This window comes from Melopsittacus undulatus, chromosome 3 (assembly GCF_012275295.1).
Source record: "Melopsittacus undulatus isolate bMelUnd1 chromosome 3, bMelUnd1.mat.Z, whole genome shotgun sequence".
Lineage (NCBI taxonomy): Eukaryota > Metazoa > Chordata > Aves > Psittaciformes > Psittaculidae > Melopsittacus > Melopsittacus undulatus.
The window spans coordinates 40989378-41008699 of record NC_047529.1 but is presented as its reverse complement, the minus strand read 5'-3'; the positions used below and the strand labels follow the sequence as shown (position 1 = coordinate 41008699).

Here is a 19322-nt window from a genome sequence, read left to right as displayed (position 1 = left end):
AAGAAAGCATGATACCACAGTCTAGGGAGCAGCAAACATTGTCTGTCCTGCAAGACAGCCTCACAGCACTATGTGAGAAGCTGAGTGCAGGTTGAGGGTGGCAATCAGAGCCAGTCAATAGTCCAGTGGTTCCCAGGCTGTTCTGCAGTGAGGAGACAGGTCCTGAGATCAAACCAGTAAATCAAATATTTGGATAAGGGTCAAGGCCTAGGTAAGCAAGGTATAAATGTAAGGCTAGGTATCAGTCCACTTGCATCATAGCCCAGGTGAGGACTGAGAGTGAGCCTGAGCCTAAATATAGGTCCTGAGCGAGCAAGCTGTCAGCAAACCCTGCCCTCTCCAGCTCTCTCTCAGTTCTTTTCACAGCAGTTTTATCGAGGTTTTCAGCCCAATCCTGCCAGAGCTGAACTCAAACACACGGAAGCAGTCTACAAAATGTGTGCACGACATCTGCAGTGGTGGCAAGAGAAGGTTCATTGCTGTCCCCCACATGGTGACATGATGTTCCTAAACTTTTTTTTTTTTCCTTCTGTAGGCATTTATCCAATCTTACCTAAAATGTACTTTATTTTTGTAATTAGTATTTAATAACTTATTAATAGAAAGAAAACATAATTCTGAAAATAATGGACTGGAATGCAAATAACTTGCGATTCATTTTTGCTTTTAAATGACCTCCCTGGGGTTCTGTATGAATCTTGCTGCTTTAGTTCTCCTTTAGTTCAAAACAGAGCTTTGTGCTGCTTTTCACGCAGTTTTGTGCAACTTTAAGAATTAAATTTTCTTCAAGTATCTTTGTGTGTCTGTATAAGTCCCAATCTTGGACTTAGTTTTCATCAATTACGTGGAAGCATCTGGGGTTATAGATAGGAAGATTTACTTCTTACCTAAAGGAGACCTAAAATGGAGCAGTTATCATAATCGCCTTCAAATTTCATCTTATGACATAATTTTGTCTCATAACATGGCCTCAGGTCATAATTTTGCAGGTATTTAATATCTTGTCTGATTTTCTTAGTCAGGTATTTTAACTCTATTCCATGCATGGATCTTTACTTTTCATACTCTCCACTGTATAACTTTTTTTCCCCCTTCTTGATTTTGTTGCTAAAAACCAATCTTTGTTCTCTTGATATTTCTTTCCCATCTTTCCCTGGTTTTGCAACTGCTTTTGCAGGGTGTATTTGTTTACATAATTAATTCTAATACTCCCATAATAATCTTCTAGTTTCATGAGAAGTAGTAACTGTGAAGACAGAGTATCAACAGTTGCAATGATTCTAATTATGTATTTTAAAATAGTTCAGAATTTTCATCCCATACAAACATTTTAAGGAAGCCAGTTTTCTTTACCAGTAAAAGTGAAGCCTGCGTATAGTACCAGACCTGTGCAAACTGACATGAATGAAGGACCAAATGTAATGTAAGTGGGCAAGAATTTTTCTGCATTGGGCATGCAATAGCTTTCTTCTTGAAGTGTCTTAAGAAGAAAAATAACCTTTTATAAACATCTAGTTTAGTAATGCCTGAGAAAATCTCATGCAAAAGGTATGTAAAGATAGCTTGCTGAATGTAGGATTTTAAATGTACAGTAATACAGAGCACAGACTTTTACACCTGCTAATAGTGACAAATGTAATGGCAGATATAATAGGTATAATAGTTCAACACTGCTGCCTTAAAAGGAAAAATGCTAAATGATCCAAACTACACATTTGATAGCACATTATCTAATGGTATCATTGAACATCATGAGATTCTAAAGATAATGGAATGGTCTAAAATAGAAAAACTATGAGTGTTCCATAACAAAGCTAGTAGTTTTCTTGCAGATCCATGTCCTTTCTTTTCTTCTTTGGGGAATTAGCTTCCAGGGGTGGAAATACAGAGGCAGAGAAAGGAATTATTAATTAGCATGCTTGCCTGGCTGTGGAGCTAGATGGTTAGAGTACTTCAAGTATTTGGAGGCAGAACTGGGATTCAGTTATTAAATTAAAACAAAAGCTATTTTGGGAGGAGGATCAAAATCTAGTTTCTACCACGTGTGAGTTTAATATTCTAACCCTCAAGTCTGCTATTATTACTGTTAGTCATAGTTCACACTTTTCTGGTATCTTCAAAGGCTTAAACAGTGCTGGTCACTGTGCTGCACGAAGGTCATTTGGACAGGTTCACATGCACAGCAATTTACTAGTAAGACATAGCTAATTTTTAGATGTTTTCATCCCAACTTAGGTGACAACAGGAGTGACTGAGTACTACCCTTTGATATTATCTTTAAAGTTTTACAGATGACTCATTTAATGCTCCCCAGCTCAAAGTTTCCACAAACATTATCTTTCCTGTCTTTCTTTGGTCTTCCAGCATAGGCTGTAGTGTGCTCCAAGATTTTTTTGAATAGGACATTTAATGAAATGTTGTAATTAGAGTGGTATCATAATCTGTGTGCACTTCAGAGATGTAACAGGTGTATGTAGGTGTAGAAATACACACATCCAGATGTCATTCCATATGCTGTGTAAAAATGAAAGCATTGTAAACCAATTTCAAAATATAAATGCCATTGTGCATTGATACTGAATAGCTTCCCTTGAAAGATATAGTTTATTCTTCACAGTAATTCTCTCATGTGTAAATGTCAGTTTAGAGGCTGCTATCTTAAAGTGTAACATAAATATACTGAAAAAAAAGGCATTATAGAATTAAAAGGGAGAAAAAAATTAAGGCAAATTAAATTATTAATGACAGTTTCTAAAGACTTTGTCATGTTGTGTTTTCTTTGTTTTCAGTATGACTTGAAGGACAAACTTCATAATTTTACTTTGTTTTTCTTTCTGTACTGTAATCACTGATCTCCATGCAATAAAAAATTCCAGATATATTGAAGGGCCAAGAACGACTTTTGTATAAATTGAATAGTCCTAGAGTACTCTGTAGTCTGCTAGCATTGACTGTGATGCATCAAAAGCCTCAAGCATATGATTAGGTTTGGTTTTTGGACAAGTACTTGGAAAATTAAGAATTTAATTGATTGTTTTGCTGAGTGCACGTGAATCAAAAAGTTGAGGATATGTTTGTATGTTTTCTTCAATGAAGCCATGATTCACAGGCCTATATCTTCAGAATATCTTTTATCAAAAATTAATGATAAATCATCAATATAACAGCAATAGTTAAAGCTCATGACTAGAACTTAGATGTTCTGCTTTAATTATTAATTTTGCCACAGATGTTAAAATTGGTTATCATTAGTTTTTGTCAACAGAGGAATGGAATATAGAAAGTATTCTTTTAAGCCCTTTCTCTTTCATACGCAAGTACAATGAAATGTACTAAATGAAAAGCAAATCTTTATGAAGAATAGAAATTGGAAAAATCTGACTTCAGTGGTATACTTCTGATCAGTTAATTGGACTTACTCCAGTTCCACATCAGTGTAATTAGACATAGATGTTGCTTGTTGTGTATTTTCTATTTTTGTAATAAGGCTTTGATATTCAACTATATTTGATGTGAAAACACAAATAATTTTCTCTGAATTCCTAGGCTGCTGTGGAAAATACAGATGAACCTTAAGGTACAAGTGTTCTGAAGCTATCTTCAGTAATGAAGCAGGTGTGAAAGACATCTCCCATTTGCCAAGTGAAACAATGAATACAAAATCAACAGTTCATATATTTGTGTGCTTTCTTCAGCTATGTGTTGTAAAGGGGCAGGTAATATGTGAGAGGCAAATGACCGCAGAATGGCGAGTGGAACCAAAACCTAGTATAATAAAATGGACACCGAGGGAAAACATCTGCTCAGATTTTTACACCGAATGTTGGAATATGAATAAGGGTATTTCTGGGGAAATCTCAGAAGAACAAAACCTCAATATCCCTCAGTTATGCCCTTTACAGCTTCAATTAGGTGATAGTCTCTTCATTTCCTCTGAGCCATCCTTTCAGTCCTTTGGAATGAATTTAATAAATGTCTCCAAGGAAGAATTTATTAACTGCCCTAAAGCTGGTTTTCTTCAAGAACAGTTGATTTTTGTATGTCAGATAAAAGGAATGCACAAAGTTGACCCTAACTGGCTTGGTATTGGAACTCATTACTTTGCAGAACTTCATAAGAAAGGCCCACTACTGTGCAACATGGGCCTCCGTCTGAATGTAACTGTGAAACAGCAGTTTTGTCAACAGTCTCCAAGTGCACCACTATGTTCTGGGCATGGAAAATGTCTAAGCCACATTTGGGAAAAAGCATATCATTGCCATTGTTTCTCACAGTATTCAGGAAGATTCTGCCAGAAGTTTGATGTATGCTCCACTAAACCTTGCCACAACAATGCATCCTGCACTGAGAAAACAGAACGTTCTGGAGATTCTTATGAATGCAGGTGTCCTCCAAAATTTTCAGGTATTTCTTTTCCTCTCTAGGAATAAGTTACATAGATAATACATTTTCCTTAATTGACGATAAAACATTTTGAACATCATTAGCAAAGTTTTTGTATAATTTGGTTGTCCATTGTCAATACTACACCTGCACTGATGAGACTGTGCAGTTATTTGAAGACAGTTTGTGGTTGCTTACATTCATGTCAGCATTGTGGGGAAAAACAGAATAAGTTCTTATTATGCTTTTTTTCCACTTACACTGGTAAGTACTTCTCAACTTACGGAAGTAATAGATGTTTTTTGTTGGTTTTTCAGCAGCTCAAGTTCCTACACCAAAAAACCCCAAAACTAGTTAACCAGACTGCTGAAAAACGGCAAATGTTTTGTTGAAATGAATGTTTCATACAACCTGCCACAAAACTTCCCTTTCCAGTTTAAAGAACTTTTAAATTACATTAAAGGAGTTTTTTGAAAACAAAATTTGTTTTTAATTTCAAAGGCAAAGATTTAATTAAGAGAAAAAGCAAACAAAAATACTCTATCTTCCAGATTGTTTTTCACTGAAAAGTTCTTTGACAAGTAGTTTGCTAAACTTGCTGTTATCACAAAATTAAAAAAGCTCACCTGATTCTATCCAGGAAATTCTGCAGTACTTACCCAAAACCCACTGGAGAAACTGAATCTGAGTTTGGGTTTGGACTACCAGAGAATATAGTATGATTGGATATGTTCTTAATGAATGAAGAAAATGACGAGTTTATTTTTCCTGCTGCATTGAGAACAGTGGAGTTTGGAAAACCTTTAGAAAGTAACAGAAATATCTATTCATACCATGAAAAAGATTGTCATGGCTCTTTTTGTGTTTGTGGAGCAGAATTCTAGCACTGTTCCTTTGATGGACTGCACTTCTGTGCTTTCACAATAGTGATGCTATGCTATGAAACACAGCTGATGAGTCAGGAATGAGTGAGGTTATGTTGCATGAAGTTTGCTGTAATTTATTTTTAATTGCTTTTCAAACTGCATAATAATTAGATTACTAATGCTTTTGCAAAAAGAAGTTTATGCAGGTATGAATAAGTCAATATTATGAGAAGAATATTTCTATAATTATTTGAAGTTTAGTAAAATATTGGAAAATATTAGTATGCAGTGCATTTCCTATTTTCTGAGGGATGTGTAAAATGCTTTGAATTTGATAATATCAAAAAGTATTTTATATTACTTTAATTCAAATTAATTGAGAGATTCACAATTCTGTTAAAAGCAATCATCATGCTTAATGTTATCAACAAGCAATGCTTAAAATATTCTGTTAGGCTATATGAGAGAGTGTTGGCTAATGCCATTATTTTCTATTGGCAGTACTGCTACGGTAAATAAGCTGTATGTGAACAAGAAAAACTAGCAGATTAAGCCACATTGTATTATGGATGTGGCTACACAAGAATAAGGGAGGAAAAATGTGCTTCCCATAATATAGTCTGTTAGAATTTTGAAAAGTTGAAGTGTGAATAATGACATAGCAACAATCCAAGTGGCAAGCATAATATGTTATTTAGACCCATATGTTGTAATAACATAAACAATGTATAATTGAAACTGTAGTTTCCAGAAAGCTGCATATTAAGAAAAATTTAGTCAAACAGGAGTCCATGTGAAAACTTCTTTTGCTTTACAGTTCTGGAAGAAACTGTAAGCTAGATTCATGTAAAAATGAAACGTACTACACTGCTAATAGCACTTATGCGTTTTAAGCTATATGTTGATTTGTAACTATATGGCAGATGAGGTTGATCACAGTAGCTCATATTGCAGCAGCTGTATAACCTTCTGCCTTGCTTTAGAACTTGAGTGATTTTGGTGAAAACTAGCAACCAATATTAGCACAAATTCCTATCTATCCATCCACTTATTAAAATAATGTCTTATTTTACATATAAAATTGACATTTCAAAAAAAGAAAATAAAATTAAATAATTCCTTTTAAATAGGTAAAAACTGTACAGAAATAGTTGGACAGTGCCAGCCACCTACATGTTTCAATGGCAACTGCAGCAATGTTACTCCAAACACATTTATTTGTGAATGTGACAAGGGCTTTACAGGTAAGAAACACTTTTGTTTCCTCTCTTATAATAGTGGTTTCCTGTGTTGTAATAATAGCGTGACTTTTGTTTATTAAAGGAATTATTTTAGATTACTATTTTCCTCTTCTTTTTTTATGTAGGTTTTCTAAAATAAAGAAATCAGACTTCCATGTGACTATTGTAAAATACTTATGTACTAAAGTAAAACATGAATGATGGTAGCTTTTCATAATTGAATCCCATCCATGAGTACCTTCTCCTTTTGGCAGTATGACAAAGGAAGACTCATAAACACTAACTCACTGGTTCTCAAGTACAGAGTTTGCAAGACTAGGATCAGAAGCTCTTGCTGGATGATTTAAAATGATCATGACACCTTTATTCATAATTCCAGCATCTTCCTTACCCATGTGCTAGAAAAATAAGATGGAAATAATTTAAAGAGTCAGAAGCCTCATGATTTAGTGCTGTGTCTTGATTAAAAAACTCCAACTTTCAGAAGCCAATCTGTTTACTTATGATATATTGGACAAGTAAGATGTTGTCATGAGAGAAGCTTGAATCAGAAAACGTATCTGAATCCATCCTATTGTAAGCACTTTTTCTTGGAGGTCAGGATAATAGTCAAACTTAAAGTACCATTCTTGTGCTTCATAGCAGAGATTCACTATGTTGGTATAAGAAAAGTAGCAATACAAATAACATTCTTTAAGAATGAGCAAAGTATAAAGCTAGCACTTGAATATTCAAGGACAGTAAATCTTCAATATGTCTTTTCTTGGAAGCATCAGTAATCCCTGACAACCACAGAATATAAACAAAATACGACACTGAGATACAGAGTTAAAAATAAAAACAAAACAAAGAAGGAAACAAAAACAGCTTAAGGGAAATAGAGGGATCCAAGAACCAATGAGAGCATGCCTTTATTTTCATAGTAAAAGGCTGAACAATCTTGTTGACATTTTAGTTAAGTCTGTGTAGAACTATAATTTAAAAATGGGATAGACGTTCTTAATTCTAAACTGCCAGTAAATTTGTTTTGTATTCATTTCCACTTGCGCACTTTTCATCACTGTAGAGGGCATCATGGTCACCATCATTCAGAGAAAACTGGAAAAAAGGAAAATAATTTTTCTTTTTTTTTCCTCAAACAAGGGAAGTCCATTAGTAAAGTTTTCTAGAATGAGCTTTTCCCCCCATATGGCCTGTATCTTTTTAAAACACTTCACTCTTGTCCCTTTCACCCAAATTGTGTGAGCACATTGCTCTCAAAGTTTTCCTCATAAAAAATCTTCTGTATCCTTGCAGTTTTGATCTAATGAGGGAGAGGAGGGTAAAAGACAGCAGGAAAGCCTTCCAGAAACTATAAGCCCAAACATATAATGACATTAAAACAGTTCAATACACTCAATTCCAGCAGATAGCAGCAGTCATTGCAATCCACTCTCCAGGTAGCTGGTAAGGATGACAATGGAGAAAAGGAGACTATGAGTGTGAATTAGCTCCCTTTTTATTCTTCAGTTAGCCAAAAGAAAATTGACAATCCTTTCTTGTTTCTAAGCATAATGTAAGTATCACAGGAGGAGAGGCAGACTTTCAGGAATTTACCTTTTTTTTTCCTGCTTTGATACAAACTACCTCAGGTCCTGCTTTAAGAAGAAATTATGTAGTATATCTGCATACATTGCAACAGGACTGATTGACTAGCAGACATTATAATTTTGCAATTATATTCTGACCAGATATGGTTTAAGTCTGTATTTCTTCCTGTGATCCTGTGTAAGAGTGTTTGCTAGCACTAAGGCAATTTCAAAAATAGTTATCTGAAGAAATACAACCCCTGTGAAACTGATTTTTCTAGGAAAAGAGACATTTTTCTATTGTTATACCATCTTGGCTGTATTGTGTTCTCAGACAAGATGAATTGCGTAATTATGAATCATGTATCTCGAATGCTATTCAAAGTGTGTGAAGATGGAGCAAATTCAAAACATTCCGCTGTTTTGATATTGAACTTCTGCACAGAAGATACAAATATTAATACCAAGACTGTGCAAATGGTGTTTCAGATTTGATAAATTTTGACGTAACTTTTTTCCAAAATAAGGTAAGACACTGGCAGTAGCAAGTTCACATGATCTGAGGGAAAGTGTAACATATTCCTGTTACTATAAATTGATGGCATGTAAATGAAATGATAATATTTTTATTTATAATTATTATGACTCTGCAAGTATTTCTAAAAAATAAGTAAACTTTGCTTTGTCCAAGTTTTGTTCACAATGACAGAACGGATCTATTGGACTAGCAATGCATATGTTCATGTCAGTTATGTATTTTTATTTTTTATTAATTGTTCGTTCACTGAGCTCTCAAAACTCTTTCTTGAAAGAACATTTGTAGCATAACTTAATAACGAACAGCTAAAAGTAAGCATGCTGTTATTCTTATGTTTGAGTACTCCAACTAATACCAGAATTTGCACCCTTAGACTTACTGAGGAATTTTTAAAGGATGTGGATCTGGGCGAAATGAGGATAGGGTGAGTGTAGAAAGCAAGGAGGAATAAAATTGTCTGGTAGGGTGTGAGCAGTAGCTGGTCAGCATACTTGTCTGACTGAGCCTGAACTGGATCACTCTAGTCTGTTCAGTGTTATTTAATCCTTTCTGAACTCTCTTTTAATGTAATCTCACCCTCTCCCACACTGCAAGTGCTGTAAGGTCTAGATGCCAGAATCTGGAGACATGAAAGTGGTTGAACTAGGGGTCTATGAATGGAGTTAGACCACTGGCAATAATGGTCCTAATGTCTGTGGTGCTGGCAGCTGGAGTAAATGAGGATCTCAGCATTAGCAGCTGCAGAGAGTCCACAGCTCGCAGGATTATGTATCTGCAGTGAGTAAATTTAGTGCTAGTGACTGGCATCCAGCCTTGGGTTATAGTGATTCTTGTGCTTCATGCCAGCTGGAGAACATGAGAGTCCCAGAGCTGGCAAGTGCAGAGGGGACTAAGTGAGATAGGGCCCATGTGCCTGGGCATGAGCTGATCCAGGAAGACTGCAATGTTTATATTTCCCCCTCACATTGTGTGTATGCCTCCACATGCATGTTTATATATGTGTGCACATGCATGTCTGTGCATGTGTAATTCATTAGCAGACAAGCTGGACTGTCTGGTGAGAGGAGGCCCAGGGCCTGGGCATTAATATTAAATGACCCATGCTACTGTTCAAGGCACCCAGGAGTGAGTCTGTCCTTTTGAACAAGAGAATAAGGGACTGTGTGTTTTCACTAGCAAACCTCAATCCTGATCAGTGAGAGAGGAGGACTGGGTTTTGGCTGTTTGTGCATATGTTTTATGTGAGTTCTGGTAGTGTCAGATGTGGGTGATGTTAAAGGCAGTGCCCTCTCTGTGGGCAGTCTATGTAGCTGGCTGCATTAGTGTCCTCTACATTTGTGGAGGACATGTGTGTGTGGTATACATATTCATCTTTGCTGCTTCTTGAGCCTTCAAACAGGAAAGCAACAGATGTGTTCATTAGCTTAGGACAGAGGGACTCCCAGGTCTCTGGTTGCACTGGGCTGGGCTCCAGGAGTTGGGAAAGAGGCTCCTCAGGCCCTAGAGTTCACCAGAGGAGCTACCTGGAGGTACCTTTTATGTATTGCCTAACAGAAAGGATGTTTTGGAAATTCTTACGGATGCTGTGATCCTGTTCTGAAGATGCACAGAAAATTAATGTGACTCATTCACAGCCTACAGGAAATATCAATATCTTAATTACCTCTCTAATAGTAGTGCTTACCCTAGACAGTGTTTGGTGGATTAAGAGAAGTGGTGTTCCATTTGAGTATGTTTTATTGAATCTGGGGGGACCTCTTACTTCTTAAGTAGGAATATGGAAGGTAAGAGAAGTGGTTAAAAACCACCCCTCTGTAGAGCACTTGAGATTATTAGGTTTTTTCACATATTCGTGCAAGGGAGACCTAAATTTTCTGCCTTCCCCAATGGCCCAATAAGCCTATTTACAGGCCATAGTGAGTTCTCTTCCTCACTTGCGGGACATGAGATAGTATAAGAACAAGGTGGTTTTGCCTGGAGCTACTTTGATAGAGCTTCCATCATCCAGGTGCTTTAATTTAAAATGGTCTCTTTGCTTAATCAGTGAATTACAGCCAGAGTACTTTGAAAAAAGTCATAATTGTAAAAGAACTTCACTATATATGTATGGAGAGAAGACTTTATTGTTTGTATATTTAGTGTTTTAACATCCTAATAGTTCAATTTCTCTAATACCAGCAAAGCCCAAATTAACACCCAAAGCCTTATTAATAATACCTTTAAAAATACTACAGAAAAACACCTTCCTACTATGTATTTTTTACATTGATATTATGCTCAGCTTTCCACCCTTCTCTTATCCAAAGAACAATACATCAGTCTCCCTCAAGGTGAGGAGGTGAGACTTGCAGCAAGTCATCAGAATCTTGAGGTCTTCATCAGACATTCATGCTGGAAGTTTCTCCCCTGTCAGCCAAGGGTCCATCTCAACCTACTTTTACATGTTTTCCTATAATTTATTATCTTCGTTCTCCCATGCTGCCAGCAGTAGCCTGTCAGTGGTCCCCAGCCGCCCCCCACAAAGGGCTGTGGTTTGTCAGCCAGTGATCGAGGTGAAGATTGGATCACAACCTCCACATAGGAGCCATTCTCAGAGGTGAAGCTGGAGCACGTGAGCCAGCAGTCACTGTGCCCAAAAACACAGGGATTAAAGCAAACTAGACTAGTCCTGAGCCCTTGGACTGTCAGGTCAGCACAAAGGTCAGCCTAAAGAGATACTCCTGTTACAGAATCTGGCTTTTATTTTTTGTGTTACTCTAGAGGAAGAGAAGAGGGTAATTGGAGATTATGTTTTTATAGGATATTTTAATCTCATTTGTGATTTGGTTTTTGTTTTGTTTTGAACTGAATGGCTACGGTTTGATAAAACAGTTTGGCAAGGATAACAGTTTCCTCAGAGAAACCTGTAGATCATGGGGATTATGATCCTTAGTTGTAAAAACATCCTGTAAAATATTCTGTGATTACTGTTAGCTGTCACAATGAAGAAAGTATGGTCAAGCTTTTTGGCCATCTGTATGAATGACACTGATAAAATAGCTTTAGTACTTCTAGTGTTAATGAAGAAAACGTATATTGTATTTGGGGTTTTAATGAAGAGATGATGACTTTTTTAATTGCATCATTTCATGTATATTTTATACTTGTTTCAAAAGTACCATAAAATCTGTGACAGCATGTCCAGAACAGGAATTTGTTTTCCTCCCATGGTTCAAGCATCACAAAAATACTTATTTTTATTAGAACATCTTTTAACAGAACTCTAGCTGTTTGATTTTCTTTTTTATTTATTTTGCCATTTCTACAGCTTATTTTTAACCTACTATTAAAACAGTTTAGAAATTCCAAAATTAGAGTTTAAGTCTTCCTCAGCATCCTTTGTTACATTTAACCTCTGTTACAAATTATCACTGGACATTTGTTCCACTGTACTTTCACCATGGTTCATAGGCAGTACTTGTCCTCACTTTCTGTGTATCCAGTGAAGCAACTTAATGACAGATGAAACTGATCAGATAATTGAGAGACTCAGCTCTCCTCCAGATTACATGATTATTTTATGCCAGAGACTATAATACGTGTCAGTCACATAGGACCCAGATATGAAAATAAATCTCCCTGTTCTCTGATCTAGCTACTATATATGTGTCTTCAGTAGTTGTTTTCACTTCAGAGTCAGCGAGTTCACAACATTTCACTCGCATCATATTTGAGTAGTGTACCTGAATTAAGTCTATGTTTTTTGTGGGCTTGTGAGGTCCTGAAGAGACTAATTCAGCAATGAAGGAATATTCCAGTTTGAGAGTTAAGCTAAACGCCCTTAAGTTAGGTCACAAAAATACGTGACTGGACCATCTGAGGCTAAAGCAGTTTAGCTGTAGTTTACAAACATGATACAGATAACGTAGTAATAAATACATATACACAGGTTGAAACATATGTAAATTACATGAATTAGTTTGTCTGACATAGTAGATTTAAGTTTTCTTAAATGTATTCTCCTTGGCATGATTCCATTTCTCACTTCAGTAGCCTAGCTTTCAAAAACTTCTTATTGCTTTTGATAATCTTCCTGCATCACATATCTTTTTTTCTTTATTAATAGAAAAACAGCATTGGTTTATAAGTCAGTTTCATATTTGTTGAGCATATCAACTCAACATTAAGTATATTCAGTCAGTATAATGACTGAATATATCTCTGATATCACTTAACAATAAGCAAGTATAATTAGTCTGGGACAGCACCAGATATGCATGCTTCTTGTAGTTTGCTGTTAATTACTAAAGAGTAGCTTCAAACTCTGAGCAGCTCAGTGATCCTTTTAAAGGAGTTTGCTAACTTGCACTCAAGTTTCCCTATTATTAAAGCTATATCAAGGCAAATTCCAGTGACCTTTCCCAAGGTTAAATATAAATCAACACCTCAGAGACTCACTTGTACATTTCACTAACATTCTAATCCAATATGTCAACTAATAAGTCTTCACTAAAATGAATTGTAAAACTTTATTTCTAAATATTGGAAAGAATCACTGACCATGAGATGAATAACAATACTTAGTTCTACAGTTAAAAGTGGAAATTGCTCTTTTAGAAGAAAAGTAAGACTGTCAGCTCTAAAATAAGTTGGAAGTATACAGCAGTGTTCAAATATTTGTGGGTGCTTTACAGATCGTAAGTATATTGCATATAAGATGTTTGGGGATGTATGCTTGAGCTTTGATGAGGTGAACAATTTGGCTAATGAAATGAAGGGCAGAATACTAAAAAGGTGACTCAGTCAATAAAATGTTTTTTTCCCTGTCTTTTCAGTTTTACAAAAGCACATTGTCAATATTAGTAGCATTGTTATCTTAAAAATTTGAATCAAACGGAGTTTATTTATCTGGAGTACTAAAAAGATTTTAATGGTAACATGGTGATTTGAAACTTTATTTTCTAGATTTTTTACAAATAAAATACTCCTACATAATAAAGTCAATCCAAACCAGTAGAACTGATTTAATATCTGATTTGTTTTAAAGGATAATAATGGTAAAGCTGTTTTTAATTACTTCCTCAAAATTCATTCAGAAAAAATTCACAAATTCCTTTACAGCTGAAAATAGCAGGGACATGAAGACCACGTCCATGCACGCACAGAGCTACTAACTATTTAATCACACAGTTATGTAAGTTTAGGTGTCTTAACCTGAGAAATGAAGTTACCCATGGCATTCCTCCACAGGGGAAAAATCTTACTTCCTTAAAGCAATTTTCTCAGAGCAATTGATCTTAACCTAGATCTTAGCCGTCATTCTAAGAAGTGCCTAGATATTTAGCTAGCATGTATTTTTTGTGTTGTAGATATCTAAACTTGGATAATAATCCTACGTCTACTAATGAAAACAAGAACATTTTCTCATGTTTCCTTCCTCTTTAATAGTACATTTAAAATGCCTATAATTTTAAAAGGAAATAAGCTTTCCTTCCCACCTTTTCCACATTGCAAACTGAACATGATTAACATTCTTTATTAAAAAGCCTTCTACAGACACTGCGTTTTCATAATTTTTGTTCAGGTGTCTGCCTACAAACATTGCTATATTCTGAAGTTACTGCCACTGTAACTGAAATAGTTCATAGCTTAATTTTTAATTTTAGGAAAGTATGAATATTTAATGGTTTGCTTTTTAAACATTTAACTCTTGGAAATGCAATCTTCAAGAAATATTTTTATTGTAAAAATCTATTAAAATTATGAATTAACCATTTTACTTTATGAGAATGTGTATGCTCTCTGCAAAGTTACACAGAACTTACCAACTAGCTTGTAGTGTATTTTCACCTAAAAGCGTTTTTGGGATTACAGGTTTAAATTTTCATTTTAAGTGTCTCAGCCATAAATCGCAGTATACAGAAAAATCACACAAAACCTTTATATGCAGTATTACAAAGGTAATTTTTACTGAATTTCTGTAATCACCTCTGCCTCAAGGGAGGTAAATTTAAAATGGCAATAATGACAGATCAGATATGATCTTGCCCTCAGATACAAGTTTCCTTATATTAGCCTATCCTTATTGAAGATACTAGAACCATGGACCGATCAGTTCCAGAGTACAGGTGTAAAGCAGAAGGGATGGGTTTATCTCTGGATCCATCAACTTCCTCTCTGCCAAGCTGTCCTGGGTTTAGCAGTAGCAGTCAATTTTATTCCTTCTTAGTAGCTGGTGGAGTGCTGTGTTTTGACTTTCAGCCTGGGAACAGCACTGATAACAGCAATGTTTTTAGTTGTTGCTAAGTAATGTTTACTCTGACCAAGGACTTTGTGAGTCTCATACTCTGCCAGGGAGGAGGGGAAGCTGGGAGGAAGCAGAGACAGGACACTTGACCCAAGCTAGCCAAAGAGGTATTCCATACCACAGCACATCATGCCTGGGGAGGTAACTGGGAGTTACCTGGAAGGGCATGCTCTCTTCTGGGTCAGGCTCATTTCAGCGGGTGGTATCATATTCTCTTCCCTTGTTATTTCTCTTATCATTATTATTATTGGTGGTAGCAGCAGTGATTTGTGTTATACCTTAGTTACTGGACTGTTCTTATCTCAACCTGTGGGAGTTACATTATTTTGATTCTCCTCCCCATCCTTCTAGGTTGGGGGGAGTGGGGTGGTGGGAGGGGGGGAAGGAAAGAAAGAGGTGGGGGTGAGAGAGAGACTGTGTGGCTGTTTTTAAACCATGACACAGGCCTAAGGTGACTAGTGATCATGAACAGCTTACAGCTGGTACCATTGGCAGCAGGAATCACTGGGAAAAGGACCGTTACAGGCCTACAAAACTAGGGGAGGAGGAGATTTGTGTCATGCCATGTCTAAAAGTAGATTTGCAGTAAGTGAATACTAGTAAAAAAATAAGTGTGGAGTACCAGATCAGGAAAGAGATGAAAATCCATTCAGTGCTGACTTACAAGATATGGAAGATAACATGGAAAACTGGTAAGAGACAGATGTACTGATGTGGGAGGTTCAGTAATACAGACTAGAAAGAAAACACTGAAGAGTTGGAGTTGTTACTAGATAGTGAGGGAAAGTAAAGCTGGAAACAACAAATATGGGTGTTACTGTGGTCAGCATGGAATCTATAAAAAGAAATACTGCCTCAGTCTGCTGAAATTCTGCAAGCTCATCATTAAACGTATGGGAAAAGGAAATGCAGTTAGTGTAATAGATCTGTATTTTCAAGAAAAAAACCCAAGCCTTTAGTGGTGTTCCACTCAAAACAGAACAAGACAAAATGCCAAGCAACACAAAGATATGTGGAACTGGAGGAAGGATTAAAAGCCTCTTAAAGAACAGGAACAAAGGATAGGAGTTAATGCTTATTATTTCAGGAAAGAGAAAAGTCAGTCATACTTTACCCAAAGGCTAACACTGTCTGATTTTATTCAGTATCTTCAACAGTGATCTGGAGAAGGGAATGAACATTGATAATCTCCAATTTGTCTGCATAATTTAGGTTGGTTTATGTCAAATTGGTGTTCCTTTCAGACATTTGTGTATGAAGAGAATTTGTCTCTTTTATAATCAGACTTAACTAGCTTTCCATGATCTATAAATTATTGCAAGGTAAATTTTGCAGTTTCACAGCTGTAGTCCTGCATTGTAAACACATTAAAAAAAAACAGCAACAAACAAGCAAAAAAACCCGAAACATCATAACTGAATGAATAGGGGACATTGATTACCACATAAGCTATTTTTGGTTAGCCTTTTATTTGATAGGACCAGATCCTAAGTCTTGGGAAAATTTTTATAAGACAAAAGTTCCCTTTTATCTCATCTTCACCATTTAGCTAAATATATTCATGCATTCAAACACATTGTAGACAGATCTTTCGTAATGTTGCCTCTGGTTAATGTAAATACAACTTCAGTAGCAAAAGTGAAAATTCTGTAGAAAAATAAACACTTCCACAGTGTTTTGAGTTTTTAAGCATGTAAGGTATATTGTTATAATTTTGTTCCATAGTAATTTAGAGATTTTTATAGCCTCAGTATTCTTGGATTTCTGTACTAACTTTCAAAGGTAGTATTCATGCAAAGGCATAGTAAGCTTGGGTTTAGTTTCCTTTGACTTTCTCAGTCCCATTGTTTTCTTCAGATGCTTAACATAGCTGTTCACAACAATTTTCTTTTTACAGAATTGTCTGCTCATTTTAATCTAAATGCAACTGTAGTTCACTTTTTGTTTAAGACAATAATGGTAGAAGCAACTGTTAAGGATGCATGTTAAGAATACAAATTTCTATTCAAAGCAGCTTGGAGATAAGTGCAGAGGTGGGTTGCGTAGGATGGAAATAAAACTTCTGTCTGAATTTTCACATAATTGCTCTGAATAAAGATAAAAATTAATCCAATATTGTAGAGTCCAGGGTCTGCAGTAGTTTTTATTTAAGTAATACAAACATAATATTTTGACAAGTGGTATAATAATAAAAGCTCTAAGCTACAGTCAAAGTGTGTTTACAGTTAACGGAATCCGTGAAGATCCATGATACTTCAGTCTTTCATGGCCAGCAAAATTTACAGTGGAGGATGAGCCAAGTGATATATAACGTTTGAAAAGTGTAATAAGGCATGAGGACTAAGAACCAAGACACACTGGCTCTCATCTCTATTTGATGAAATAACAGGCTGAAAACGCTCATGACTTAAGTAGTAGTATGAGGCAATACTAATACCAGAGACATTTGACAAGCTTTTTGCCTTTTCTTGAAAATTAATTTATAATTGTTATAGATTAAAGGAAGTCCAAATTAACTTTGGAGAGATAGACCTGTTAGTGACATATTCACTTCCCTTCAGTTCCTAGCCCTTAAATTGCGCTTGTGCATATATCTTGATGAAATGATACAGATTCTGGCCCTTGCAATACAAAAACCATTACAGCTCAACAGCCTTTTGATATTTCTGGGAGGTATAATCATTTCAAGACAAGCCAAATCCACCTGTTATCCGCAGGAGGAATATAAGGGCACGCTGCCTTACAGTCAGTAAGAACAACAGCAGCTTAAGTGCTGAACAGTTCCAAAACAAATAGTGACCGTAGTTTTAAAGCAGCCAAAGCACAAAGTCTTGAGAATGGGCATGGTTTAATAGAATCAAGGGATGAGTAACTTACTGTGAATGCCACCTGATGCAGATGTTATAAAAGGTTCCAGCACATAGGCATATGCCATGTAGAAACCCAGTTGTCTCATTTTATTGAGCATACATACCGAATATTATCAGCCGAAAGACAAGTGCTGGAGGAATGAAAGAAGGGAAGGAAGGAGAGAAATTAGAGGGGGAGGAAAAGAAAGAAAGTGAAGGAGAAAGGAAAATGAAGGAGTGAAGGAGAGGAGAGGAGAGGAGAGGTGAGGAGGAAGAAAGGAGAGGGTGCGTGGCAAGGAAAGATTAGGCAAATTCTCAGAGGTTTCACTGTGGTGCCAAAGCTGACTGCAAGCTAATGGTACATATCGGCTCATCAGAATCACAGAATCCCAAGGGTTGGAAGGGACCTCGAAAGATCATCTAGACCAACCCCCCTGCAAGATCAAGGTAATCTAAAGTACATCACACAGGAACTTGTCCAGGCGGGCCTTAAATATCTCCAACGTAGGAGACTCCACAACCCTCTGGGCAATCTGTTCCAGTGCTCTGTCACTCTCACAGTAAAGAAGTTCTTCCTGATGTTAACGTGGAACCTCCTGTGCTCCACTTTACACCCATTGCCCCTTGTACTATCACTGGATATCACTGAAAAAAGCCTAGCTCCATCATCCTGACACCCACCCTTTATATATTTGTAAACATTGATCATGTGAAATACGAATCCACTTCTATAAACAAGATAACAAGGTTTTATTAAGGGACGAAGTCAATAAAGCAAAAGCAAACAGCGCTGGGCGCGTGATAGTAGCCAGAGGCACAAGTGATTAGTATTTGTTACAGGTTTATATACTTTCACAATTCCATTAGTCACATATATATTCATAATCCCTGCATATAGGCAGGGAACATTATAATTAAGTCCAGTAATTTATTATCATAAGTCTCCTCCTCTTGGTGTCTGCGCACTGCTCTTCAATAATTGTGGGTGGGGGTCTTGAGGATGAAGTAATCAGTCTTCCTCATGTGAGTAGGGGTCTTCAAGATGAAGTAAGCAGTCTTCCTCCCAGTGTGCTTTTCACCTTTGACCCAGTTGGACGCCCCCGTAATTACATAGCTTGCTAAAACCAGCTATATCTGTAATTATTCTAATAACTAACAAAGATTTGAAACTGTGTGACCTTCCTGCAAAATTTATAGCAGGATAGGAGTATCCCAAGCTAGCAGATGTTTGGGAGGCTCTGTCTTTGAACTAACTGATAAGTACAAAGATAGTGTGAAATAACTCCTTCATGCCTAGTGGAGTCACTAAATCTTGTTATCTCACCACAGATTTACAACACAAACATTGTTCTTTAAAACTAAAGATACTTTAGAGGACCAGTGTGAAACAGTTTACTCACATTTAGTGGGACCACTAAATTCCACAGGCTAACAACATAAACATTGTTCTTTTTCTACAACCTAAGTTAAGCTAAAAAGTATTTTAACTCTATATTTTACAGGCACTAGTTTTACTTCTATCAAGCATGCAACCCCCCCACCCCCCTTTTCTTCTTTTTAACTTTACAGATTCTTCTACTATATGACTCCA

The 19322-nt window shown here is 36.3% G+C and overlaps 1 protein-coding gene across 1 annotated transcript in view; it reads left to right on the top strand.

Moving 5' to 3' along the window:
• Nucleotides 1-3650: 3650 nt before the first annotated feature.
• EYS (eyes shut homolog) overlaps nucleotides 3651-19322 on the top strand; it is a 776683-nt gene continuing 761011 nt past the window's right edge. The window contains exons 1-2 of the mRNA XM_031052748.2: nucleotides 3651-4404; nucleotides 6380-6493. Coding sequence (XP_030908608.2) covers nucleotides 3651-4404; nucleotides 6380-6493 — 868 coding nt within the window. The remainder of the gene's footprint in view (nucleotides 4405-6379; nucleotides 6494-19322) is intronic.